The following is a 13,785-nucleotide window of genomic DNA, read 5'->3' on the forward strand; positions in this document are numbered from 1 at the left end:
ATTCATTATCGAAATGCTATAATACAAATGAGCATTGAGCAATATGCTGATGATACTTTTCTTACACAGACCCATTAAGTTTCTGATAAGAAGCTTCAATTGTTTCGGAATAATTCATCATTAATTGGAAATGTTGGGACTTGAATTTTATGCACTGGTTGACTTTGAAAATGCCTCTATTGATTTTCTGGGTTAGGTTTGGTTGACCTAAACTAACTTGCTGTTAGTTAGGCTTTTTTGTGTGTTTTTTTTTGGTGAAGGTTGTGTGGTTTCCTTTCTGGCTTGGTGATTTGCATTTGATCTACAATATACTGACTTGCATTCAATTAACAACATTTTGAAGATTTCTACAATTTTGTTTGTCCTACAGTTTTTTCCTTCTAAAACGTCCACCCAAAACTTTGATTGTATTGCGTTACATATCATGAGCACGATAAATGGTTTTATTCATCTCAATCTTTATCAAATCAATTATTTATTCTCAATTTTTACCAAATGACATAATTGTAACAACTGAATCATTCTATATCAGTTCAAAATAATATATTCTGTTGATTTACATAAAAGCAGTCCTCAAATAATGACTATTGCAATCACTGTGAAAACCACTATTAATTTTGAATAAGAATTGTTATACGGGAGCTAACAATATTTTGAAGTATTGTTGATTATGAACGGATCAAAATCATAATTATCATTCCACTAACCACCTAAAACATTAAATTACGTTATAAATAAACTTCTTTGTACTATCGCTAGATGAACAATTCTACTGAATAAAAAAATGATGCAATGGAGTATAACAAAGGATAATAATTTATTAAAGACTCGTGACATAAAAATCATATTTCTTGAAGAATATAACTCAACATTTAATAAAGTAAACAATGTTAATACCAGTACTGTTAAAAATTGAATTTCTGAGTAACACTCATCATATTGATAATAATATTTTAATTGGAACAAAATTGAATAAAAAAAGCTTGTCGCGATTCAATCATAATATGGGATAAAAGTAGATGAAGTGGATTGTAAAAAATCAATCTCATTTCCCATCTGGATAATTAATTCTTCGCAATCAGAATATATTAATTGTATGTACTCCACTCTTTATTTGAGTTGAAGCTTTTTGAATATAATTTCTATTCTTACGTTTTTTATCATTGATTTTTCAATTAATCCAAAATTTTAAACTCTTCTGCTTCAGCGCAATTCGCGTCTTCTGCTTATATATGATTTATTGAATAAAAAAAAGCTTACGATTTTGTCTGTTTCAAAATTCAAAACATTTGTGAATACACTTCCTGCATAATTTGCATCGAATTGAATGAATATAAATAGCTTGATATGATTTGGCATGATGAAGCAATTGGTAGAATAGTGTTGGAATATTCTAGTTGTAGTGCTGAGTTTAGTAACGGTGTTGGCATTTTTTCTAAAAGGGGTTGCATATTAACATCTAACACTTATATCTTCTATTGAATTCATTTTATAATAAGTTTGTTATTGTGTTCTTATATGTCTGAATGTATTTTAAGTAGAACCAAAGTCCTGTTACGATTAGTGATAGTTTTATTTTCTCTCTGGTTTTATTTTTATGAAGTCACTGAGAGGTGAAAGTGGTTAGAATTGTACCTGAAACAAACATAGATATCACTTGGTATTCGACCTCAACATTTCATTTTACATCATAAATCTCAACTTTAATAATTATTATTGTACCTAAAGCCCACTTGTTTAATTTATTTATTCATCATTTTCATCACATTACATCATAATATTGAGAATACTCCCATTTGATAGGTGATTTGTCAAATAATTGCATCCTTAGAACTAAGTAAGATTTTTAACACGTAAAATGAAACAGTAACAGTATATAAAAATTATATAACAAAGTGTAGCCTATATTAAGTCTATCATTATTCTTAGTCCTAAAAATAGAGCAAATTTGAGCATTTTACTTTGTGTCATTGAGTTTGCAGAGTTTATAGTTAATTGAATTCTGCCACCGAGTAGTTCGCTTTATCAACTAAGATTCCTTGAAAAGTTTTAGAGATTCTATTTTTCGAATGGTCTCAGTATATCTCAATAATCTTAATCCTGAATAAGGACTCTTCTCATAGGTCGCATGTCTATGGACTAGATACAACAGAAAATGCTGATTGCGTGTGGAGTAATTATGTCTCTCTATGCAAAATTTAAATTTATTTATATTACTCTTGATAAAAATTAATAACTGATAAATGTAAATTGCAGGCAAGGTGAGAATCTGAGAATTTTGAAAAACAGACTTGCATGAGTCTCTTTGTCTCAACTTTTTTTAATTAAAAACACCTTATGACTGTCTGTTGAATTACCCCAGAAGATATTCCCATAGCATATATGGGAATAGACATAGGCATAACATACTGTGATGAGAGTGTTTCTGTCCACCGAATGAGACAACTTTAGAATCATAAAGTATGCACGGTTCAACTTAGAGGTGAGACTCAGTATGTGTTCCTTCCAAGTCAAATGCTCATCTATTGTAACTCCCAAGAATTTTATTGATTTTGCTGGTATCAGTTTGCTGTCAGTTAATGAAAGAGGAATTCTGTTGTTTGTTGATCTGTAGCTAAACTCCATTGAAAAAGTCTTATAATTAAGAGCGAGTTTATTTGCTTGGAGCCAGCAGGACATGGTATCAAGGTCATTTTTTATGTTATTTGCTAGAGTTTTTTGATACTCATCTGTTATTAAAGCGGTAGTGTCATCCGCAAACATTATTAACCTTGAATGGGAGACTGATGTTGGGAGGTCATTGACATATATAATGAATAAAAGAGGACCCAGGATCGATCCCTGTTGCACCCCACTAGGTATATTCAAAAAGGCAGAGGATTTAGAGGATGTTTTATCTGTTATACATTTTTGCCTATCCTTTAGGTAAGAGCTGAACCATTTATGAACTGTTCCAACTATTTCATAGTAGCGCAGCTTCTCCAAAAGAATGGAATGATTGACACAGTCAAAGGCCTTCGACAGATCACAGTAGATGCCTGCAGCCCACTGCGATTCATCGACGGTCAATGAAATACATGAAATGAACTCATAGCCCCAGTTATATTTCTGCCCTTACGGAACCCAAATTGATCTGCATGGAGTAGATTATTCGTGTCCATATATCTAATCAAACTGGAAGCCACTGCCATCTCATAAATCTTGGAGAAAGCTGACAAGATTGCAATAGGCCTATAATTATTCAGATTTCTTGGTTCTCCTGTTTTTAATACAGGGATCACAGTTGAGTATTTCAGAAATTCCGGAAACACACCATTTCTAAATGAGGAATTTATCAAAAGCACCATTGGCTTTGCTAGCGACATTACACAAGTTTTAAGCAAGAAAGGTGGAAATTCATCCCAACCAGGTTTTTTTGAAAATTTTATATTATTTATTAATTCAATTACTTCCCTTTCTGTAACTGGATGGAATGATATAAGAAAATTATTCGATTTAGGAGATTTATTACAGTAGTTTAGGGCCTTGTCAATGTCTGGACTGAGATTAAGAGTGCTACATATATCAATGAAATATTCATTGAATGAGTTCAAGATATCCTCTATGCTTTTGTTAGAAAATGTTTTTGTTAAACATCTATTGTCATCTTTAACACATGTTTCCTCCCGAACGATCTTCCAAGCCATTTTGGTTTTATTGGATGCATTTTTTATTCTGTTGTTATTATAATTAATTTTAGCAGCTCTAATCTATTTAAGATCTATTTAACATCTATTTAAGAGTTTCTTATAAGTTTTTAAATAATGAAGAAAGCCAGGATTGTGATTTGTTCTAGCTTGACTATGTAACTCTCTAGCCCTTGCACATGATATGCGTATGCCTGCTGTGATGCATCTTTTAGATTCCTGTGTGAGACTTTTTATTGGTTTATACCTTTTAGGGAATGATTCCTCAAAGTGGGACAATATTATATGAGTGAATTTCCTATAGAGAGAATTTGTATCTGAAGTTTTATGGCGCATAATAAACGAGTCAGACCATTTTTCTTGATTCAGGAGAAGCTTGAATTCGGAAAATATGTTGAGAAAATATTCTTATATCTTTTGTACATTTATTTGAAATGTTTAAGGTAGATATGAATGATCTAGAAGATATTAATGGAAACTGGACTATCTGAACTGTATGATCAGATAGACATTTATCAATTATCACGTTCTTACATCTCCCTTTATCAATTTCTGTCCCTGAAGCTATATTATCAATGCATGTCTGAGAGTCATACGCAAGCCTTGTTGCATTTGTAAAATGCAATGAGGTATATTTAAGTGTGTCATTTAAACTTGTTGAATCATCATAACCTTGTATAATTATTACTTGAAATCTCAATCTCAATTCGTCTATGTATTTCCTCCTTGTAAGATTCAGTTATTCATTTCATACTAGCTCAATCTAAGATCGCTCATTGTAGAATCCATTCAGTGTCTAATTCATTTTCAAAGTCTTCTCAAAGTATTTTCCTTTAATGGTTGTGTGCTTAGAATCTTGTAAGTTGAATTATGTGTTTACTCTGTTATGCATGTGTCTGAATATAATGCTGAATCATACTTCCAACTTTTGTCAACAACATTTTCATTCTGGTGTAAATCATCTGTCCAAAACTTCCCGAATGATTTAAATTGAATAATATATTTTCTAACAAATTATCTCTCATATAAAATGAAGTTCCTTCCCTTTATTGGCTTTGAGGAGGGATAGCTTCACTCCCGAAAAATAATTCATGATTGCTACATTTTTCAAAACAATATAAAAGAAAATAATTATTTGAACCAAGTCCTAACGATATTATATTAATATAGGGCTTGCGAACTTAGCTGCATCCAACGAAATATTTTAGTGGAAGTAAGATTTTCAGTGTACATATTCACCCCGCTGTATACATGCATCATGCTAAATTATATTCATATATCATGACATTGGTGCTATTTTCATTTTTCCTTTGATCTATCTCTAACAAGAGCTTAATATTATAGCTCTAAAGTCTAAAATATCATAAGAAAAGCATTGAATTCACATGCGTTTATTAATCTCATATGCTTTTTTCAACAGACAAGTAAATTAACCTGTTCTATGTAGAATGAAGTGTTTGTAATAGCACTTCTGATTGCATTCTTTCCTTTCTTCACATTGTTTTTCCAACTTTTTGCTTCTATAATTAGAAAGTCCTTATCACAAATGCATTATATATGTCTGCAGTGTTCTAATGCACATTCAAATTGTAGTTTCTTATGAGATTCTTTTATCACTTTGCACGTGAGATATTTTCTGTAACGTTTTCAGCTGCTTGAACAATTATAATAATTAGTATTGGTTTTATCAATAAGCCAAATCTTAGTTGCGTAGCTAATTCTATCAAAGTAAAAAATTTCGAAGTAATGAAGTAGTTCAGTCAAGTACCTTACGAAAAATTTTGTAATGATTTTATTGATTCATGTTTCACATGATTTGCTATATATTTCTTTGATCCACTCCAAAATCGTTCAATGCTTTTCCAGGCTAGGAAGTCATAAAATGTTTTACTATGTATTTTCCATTCCTTATTGGAAAGAAGACAAGTAAATCTCTTTCATTATAATCATGACTATCTTTTCCTTTTCAATTTTAAACAAATATATCATTTTAATTACACATGATGTGTATGATGAGATGCAAATAGAGTCCAAATTATACCTTTGCTGCTGGAATAGTTTTGGCTGTTATAAGCATAGTGGTTATTTATTGAGGTTTGCCACACGCCAGTTTAATATTACAATAGAATGTCAAAATTAAGCTGATAAAATATTGCTTTGTTTCAATGTCTTTGATAGTTAACTAATTCATATGATATCTGGCCCGGAGGACCAAATATTTATAATACAATATGATTCGGAGGACCATATTTGACCCACGAGAATCAAAATGTTTATTATGAGGTTTGAGGACAAATAAATAATAATGTTTTTAGAGAACAGTAATGATTTGAATTGTAAAACTATGAATTGAGTATCTAAAGGACCAGCTTGACATTAAATGTTCAAGCAATGAAATATATACAAAATGAGGGAATATTAGAAGCAAAGCATAAAATTTCTAGTTCACAGTACCTTAAGTCATTGTTGAAGTATGATGGTTTTTGATAGGTTACCTCTGTATTCGCAACCATGGCCATAGAAAAAATGCACAGTTCCTGAGCAGTGGAAGTTTTGCACACTTGTCTTGAGGTGTAAACGAAAATAACAATGCCTAACTAACTAATTAAGGTTTATACAACAAATAATAAAATACTGTCTAAGGACTATGAGGGAGAGGTTTGAACAATGCGTTATGAGCCTGAAACAGACTACATCCTCAAATCAAATCAAATTCTTTATTTACACATTGTTGTACAAAAAGTAAATTAATCTTGCAGAGAAGTGCAAGTGCAAAACTATATTAGCTTCCCTCAGCCGAGGTTGCATGACTAGAGCCCTGGAGTTATAAGAGTCGCGCAGGTGTCCTATATAAAAGATTATCATGACTTGCAATTAGAATTATATTGTTGGCTGGCGTGTGGCACTAAAATATGAAATTGATGCAAAAATAAGAGAGATATTAATTCAGTATGACCTATAAGTAACACATAGTAATTGAAAAATACATCTGTACAGTCTTAGTACATTCTCACATCATTACATTTTCATCCGGACAGTTTGTCATGACCGGTATCAGTAGTACAGTTTTTGTAGCTCAAAAAGCATGGAAAGGGTTTAGAGTGTAATGAAAAACCTAAAATATTGTCTGATATCACGGGTTTTTTTTTCTAAATAATTAGATGTTTCGACACACCATATCTCACTTAAAACTATATCAGAAGTCTGAAACCTTTTTAGAGTAGTCAGCTTTGTTTTAGAGCATCATTGACTTCCCTTGTGTTTGAATTCTACGAAACAATTTTGAATAAAACGCTGATTAATTTTAAGAACGTAAACATCTTAATTTTTGTATTATTGTTTCATGTATTATTTTCTGATGCAATGAATTTGATTTGATTTTGCTAGATGGTCGAATGCCTCCCTTCCATCCGTTCCTAATGACACGGCCAAATGTGCTGGGCGGAGATGGAAACCACCGTGGACAGCGTGGAATGACCTCCCGCATCAGACGTCATCCGATGGACAACCATCCGGCCGAGAGACTGCCCTACATCGGTGCACCCGTTCCCCATCATGGCCACGGACATGGACTCTTGCACGGTCACGGATTGATCCATAACGCCGACATTGTCACGGCAACTCTTAGCAACAACACACGAGTCGTTGTGATGGACAATGGTCTCGGCATTTTCACAAACACTGAAGAAGAACAGATCAGCTATGTGGTGAGTAGTTGCTCATTTCTAAACCGTGCACTTCTATTTTAGCTCTACATCCCATTGTGGGCTTTGGCCTCCTCCACAACATTCCTCCATGCATCTCTATCTAGTATTCAGTTGACCTTGTATAGTGTACAAGAGTTCCTCTCAGACTAATTAGTGTTGACTTGGTATAGAATTTATTGTACAATCTATATATTGTATAAAATTTCTACCTCTTTCAAATTATTTATTTTCTCAAAAATCATACACAATTATAATATTATAACATCTAAAAATAATACAAGAAAAATACTATTTAAATATATAAAAATACTCCCAAAACTGCAGTATATTTTTCATTGATTCAGTGCTTGATTTATTGATTTGATACATGTATAACTTTTATATTTTATAGGACAAATCAGAAGCCACTCAAGTCAAAATAGCAATAGTAAAGATCAACTATTGACACTTGGAGATTCACTGATTGATTTGGTATATTTATGTAGTTTGTAAAAAAATAGATAGGTTAAATCAAAGACGAATTTAATGCGTTCATAGTTGGATATACGATGAATCACACAGAATTCCATATTCTTTCCATCTTCTATTTTAGGATGAATATCAGCTAAGCTAAATTCGAAAAAATTGTAAATTATTCTGTCATTCTTCAGTAATTAATGAATGCATTATGAACAACTCTCTTTCATGAGGTGATTTTTTTTCCAACATTTCCCAGTTTCTCAATGATAGGGGAGTGATAATATTATTTTTTTGTATAAGTCCTCTAAGGAACCATTATCTACAGCTGGTACCAATCAACTAAACTTCAACTCCAAACTACCGTATTAATTACCAGTACACAATTTATCTGTTTATTACAGCTGTCAATTTTAGATGCTAAATCATATTATTACAACATGATTTTTATTCCGTTTTTCGATAGCCGCTCGGCCGAAAATTTCGATAACATAGGTCTATAAAATGGATCAATAAGTAATTATCATTAGAGACTCCCTATTAAAATTTCTGGTCAGAAAACATCCCCAATATTCTCACAACATATTCCCAAAGTTTCATGCCGTTCTGTCAAGTAGTTTACAAGTCTATAGGGAACAAACAAACAGCTACTCATTTTTATATAATATATAGATAATCCAAATAAGTGAGAACAGCTATTGTAAAGCTGACTTACCGTATTGACATTTGGATTGGAGATTGATTTATTGATTTGGTACATGTATAATGTTGGTATTTTACAGGACCAATCAGGTTACCTTTCTGGGCCTAGTCTTGCTGCTACTTTGAACAATGTGCCAACCTCCATGCACTGGTGGAATGAAGAGTCCAAACTGCTTGACGGAGACTCCGAGGCAGATGCCGCCACTGGTCAGTCCAATTTTCATATTTTTTTCAATCTTTACATTCTCCTTTGATGAAGCGAAAATTAAGATTCATAAAACAGAAATATTCTTCGTTCAGTATTAGCTTATAGTGATGTCTACGTTATAATGACAGTGGAGAAGGATAGGAGAACAGCATTACCTTGTCATCAAGTATCACTGGTATATCTGATGTAATATTTAATGTTTAAAATAATCTATTACATTTCATTCCCCAAGAAATATATTATTTAATGCCTCAATATTACATTTTCATAACTGACATTGAATATTCTGTTAATTATATTTCTACATTTCTTTAAAATGATCTGGCAACGTTGCGGAACTAGAGAAGGATAGCGCTAACTGCTTTGATAGCAACACCAAAGTTAATCAAATACTGTCATTATAACGTGGACCTGTAGGTAAATTCTTGAACTTTTTACGAACTATAAATTATAAAAAATGAGTGAGAAGGGAGCAACTATTATTCCTATTTTAGTATATTAATTGCATCTTAATATATGAAATGTGTTTATTGTGGTGAAGGTAGGACTTGCACGTAAACTTGACCTCCTTAAAAACAATTTTGATAGTTCGGTTCATTCTAATTTTCTTTAAGCTACAATATTATTAATAGTGTAACGTTTATTTTGGTTAGAACAACAAGCCTTTCAGTTTTTCTTTGTTTAGTGCAGTAGATTAAAAGCATGCTTTCGATATTTTAATGACCAAACCATGATACGATTAGATTTGTTTGACTTATTAATGTGTGACTCACCTTCCCACCAAAATTAATAGACCCTTTTCAATTCTTTTTCAGTTGTTGGATACGATATTACAGATGTAGTGCTGAAATATCGCGCTGAGGATATGGCCAAATGTAAAGAAAACATGAAAAAATACGTTGAACAAAAGCGAAAGAAAAGAGGAGAAGATAAAAAAGCAAGCTCCTCCTCGAGTCGTAAGTTATCTGATGATTCATTGCTCTAGGTATCTAGTTATATTGTTCAATCAGTGAGAATTCCACTTGTTTCAAGATGATCCAATAAGGCTAATTATATTAATTTAGTAATATTGAGTGACTATAATATAACTAGTGAGCTCGGAGCTACCTCGGCTGTTATTGCTTCTTTTTTGTTGTGTTTATTTCTATCTTTCTTGGTTATATGGGGTATCATGGAACCCTGTGAAACCTCTCGCAAGATAAGCGGAGCCTCAGGGTTCCATATTTGGGCCAACATTGTTTAATATATATTCATTCCTACATTCAGGACCAAAGTGTCCAATTGTATTCCAGAGGATATCAGGTTGTATAGCAGCTATAAATTATTTAGATCAAAGATAACTAGGACACTTGTATAGGCTTGTCCTTCGATTGATTGAGTCATATGTAGCGTTTTTAAAGCGTTTCTGCACTGGCGGCGGACGAGTCGACAGGGCTGGAAGCTCTACGATTTCAGCTGATTCCCGAGCGTCAACCCAATCAGCTGATAATCAGCCAATCGGAGAGATTTCTGCTCTGTCTACTCATCCATCCGCTGATAGTGCAAAAACCCTGAAAAACGCTTTATATGGTTTTGTTCTTATAGATTATATTTATTTCATCAATATTTAATTAGTTTTATGGAAAATAAGTGAATTTGAATGGCAAAGTGTGACATATTTTTCAATGATTGTTGACAGATAACGACCATTCTAGAGTCTCTTCAATGGATATTTTCGAACCGTCATCGGCCGGCCCTGTGGCTGAGACAAGACGGCCTAGCGCAAGTGCGAGCGCAAGCTCTGGATCTGCAGGTCCAAGCAGAGTAATCGATCATGCTCAACTAGCCAGAAACAGAGATGCTATCCATTGCTTGGCAGCCGCAGCCCGGTTTGTCAGCGAAAGGAGTGCGGACAACATTGTGCACTCGGCCATCCGCACCTGGCCCAGGCCCAACGACCAGCCCCTGCCTCAGCCCCCAAGCTCGGCTGAACAGCCCTACGGATCATACGAGGCTCTGGTCACTTTCGCTCCCAGTTTCGACCAAGACTTACCTTCTGTGGAGATCAGAACCGACGGAGCAAGAGATGACGATGAGTACTCGATGCCGAGCGTTCACAGCTATCAGCCGTCGCCCATCGACTCTTCGGACCCGCCTGATGATCCTCCCTCCGATGATCCTCCCTCCCAACCATCAGGCCAAGCTAATAATGATCCTCCCTCCCAACCATCAAGCCAAGCTAATAATGATCCACTGCAGCCAGCACCTTCGACTCAGCAATCTTCGCAGAGCTCGGCACCCTCCCTGGCCTCTACTGTCATTCTTCCACGCACCCGACCGGTGAGAATCAAGTTTATTGTCTTACTAGTAGGTAACCCGTACTCCGCAAGGGTCCAATTTAAAACTTGACTAACTGAGCATCTCACCTACTAACATTTAGAATAGGCCTATAACCATCCTCGCTAAATTGAGAATCTATATGCAAAATTCCAAGTTAATCAGTCCAGTAATCAGTCCCTTATACCATAAATAATAAATACAATTTTATTGTCAACAAACCGTAACAGCATAGATAACGTCAATAAATAGAAATACTGAAATATTTACTGGGAATTAGCTAAACAATGATGTATTGTACATCATTAATAAATTCAAATCGCCAACAATGCTCAATCTGTAAAATTTATTTACAATAAATGTGTAATTTAAATGTATTATACATATACAATTTACACATAATATATTTTTTCTACAACCGCTCGAAAGGCTCGTCGTTACAAACTGAAAACTCATCATTAAACCGTTGTTTTATATCACGGTCCTACCAATTATTTTTTGCAGATGTTATCTTATTCTAATAATAAATCATTATAAAATAAATTATTATGATTAGATAGAATATTTAAATTATATCATTCTATTATTATTATTACATTTATTCATCAAAACAATTGTATAAATTATTTCAAAAAACTGTTTATTGTATTGGAATCCAATACTGCAGTTGTAGAAAAAAATTTTCATGTGATTCGAGTGGAAAGCTTCTTTATCGCTCTCGTCAAAATTACCATGCTCCGCTACGCGTCCCAAAGTAACTGATTTGACACGAGCGATAAAGTCGCGTTTTACGCTCTTAATACATAAATAACTATTATTTTTCAGTTGATAATGTGCGACCGCAGTCGCGTTATTCATTCTACGCCCACTGGCTTCTCTAGAAATCGGGAGCCTCAGCCACAAGCTTCTACTTCTGCTGCCAATAATCAAGCCAATAACCAAGCCAATAATCCTCCTGCTGAAGATCCATTCGCCGTTTATAGCCTCGACTCTGATCCAGAAGATACTCCATCTGAATCGGACAGGATCTTCCGTGTGAATCCGTTCTCACAGAATGAAGGAAGCTCTAGTCAGAGTCAGAGTGAAATAATGTCCTCATGGCTGGACAATCAAGACAATGCACCCAATACTTCTTCTCAAGAGTAAGTTTCATGCTACCACATTGTAATCTATAATCTAAATCTGGCAATGCGCCTAAATAGTAAGGCTAAGATTTTACTAGGATGCTGGCATTTGGGAGGTTACTGGGGCATTAAATCAAATGGGAGCGATTAGACTAGGCATGCTAATCAGCCACCGGACGCTCGATTTTCTGCATCCCAGCTGGATGTATTCCACCTCCCGTGATGCACAAACCGGAGAAAGATAGCAGAACAACATTGCCGATCCTCTGTCTTGTCAATGCCTTCTAGAGACGGAAGCTGGTACAGGTTTATTGATGTAATATTAACGTTTCATTCTCATTTAAAGAATCATTTATATTTTATTAAGCAAGAAATTATATTTTTCAATAATTTCAGAATGAATTTTCATAATTAAGATGAAATATTTTGTTAATTAATGAATAATTCTTCATTGTTAAAAGACGATAGCGCTATCCGCTTTGTTGAATGATAGACAAGGATAGCAATAGCCATTGCTAATGAAACACTGCCATTATAACGTGGACCTCACTATAGTATCTGAAACGCTCTCTTTTTACATGTGCGCACGTATGAAGTCTGACCTCTTACCACCTTGTTTTGTAATATACTATTATTATATCTTACCTCAGAGTTATGACTGAGGAATCTTGTATTTTGTTTGAAGATGTCGCTTCGGATGAAGCCTAGAAGCTCTTTGAGAGAAGTGAGTGACATTCTAAAATAATTGAAAAATCTTGTTTCACTATTGCAAAGTTCATCAGTCTTTTAACACGACGAACAGCTAAAAAGGGCTCTACACTGAACCTTCTTCTCTTAATTAGTAACATCAGCAGCCACATCTCATGCGCCCAGGCCATATTGACGACTCAGGTTATTTTTGAAATAAACTGACAAAATTTGAAATGAAATAGCAGTCCGAGAGGCTAACATCCCAACACAAATCACGTCATTTTTGACTCGAATTGGGATGCCAGCATCCTAGTATAACCTTAGCCTAAGTTTCATGTTACTAATTTCTTTCCACATAATAATCTAAAACTAATAATCTAATCAATTATTCTATAATGTGAAGTTGACTTTTAATTTCATCTTGAGAATTTATATTGTATAATGCTTTGTCATCGCAGATCTCAAGAGTTGAGCAGCGGTGGATCCACACAGCAGCAGCAACTGGAAAGTCAGGCTAGTAGTCAGCTTACTGACATTCCCGAAGGAGTAGATCCTTCATTCTTGGAGGCATTGCCGGAAGATATGAGAGCGGAAGTCATTCAAGAACACTTGAGGTTAGTTCCTGTTTCTTATTTCATATCTGTTTCAAGTTTCCCATCCTATACTCGCTGTATAAACAATTACAGTATTCTAAGCAATTCCCCACGTATTACGTTTTCAATGGTATATTTATCCTTGGGATTTTGTGTGAGTCCTATGTTTATTAGGGTACAATCATATTGGATGCGTTTATGTGCAAGTGGCGCCTGAAAAAACGCCCAATATTGTCTCGCCCTTAGCCTCCACTGAGCGTATAATTTATTATAAGTGTTAATATTAATTGTAATATTATTGTA

At 34.1% G+C, this 13,785-nt stretch overlaps 1 protein-coding gene across 1 annotated transcript in view; it reads left to right on the forward strand.

Annotated features, from left to right (window-relative positions):
• Positions 1 to 13,785, forward strand: part of LOC111051988 (E3 ubiquitin-protein ligase HUWE1) — a gene marked incomplete in the record, with an annotated part of 177,940 nt that overhangs the window by 131,776 nt on the left and 32,379 nt on the right. The window contains 6 exon segments of the mRNA XM_039441421.1: positions 7,074 to 7,393; positions 8,632 to 8,758; positions 9,575 to 9,715; positions 10,438 to 11,078; positions 11,901 to 12,217; positions 13,348 to 13,503. Of these exon segments, the coding sequence (XP_039297355.1) occupies positions 7,074 to 7,393; positions 8,632 to 8,758; positions 9,575 to 9,715; positions 10,438 to 11,078; positions 11,901 to 12,217; positions 13,348 to 13,503 (1,702 nt within the window).

The sequence above is a fragment of the Nilaparvata lugens genome, chromosome X (genome assembly GCF_014356525.2).
Source record: "Nilaparvata lugens isolate BPH chromosome X, ASM1435652v1, whole genome shotgun sequence".
Lineage (NCBI taxonomy): Eukaryota > Metazoa > Arthropoda > Insecta > Hemiptera > Delphacidae > Nilaparvata > Nilaparvata lugens.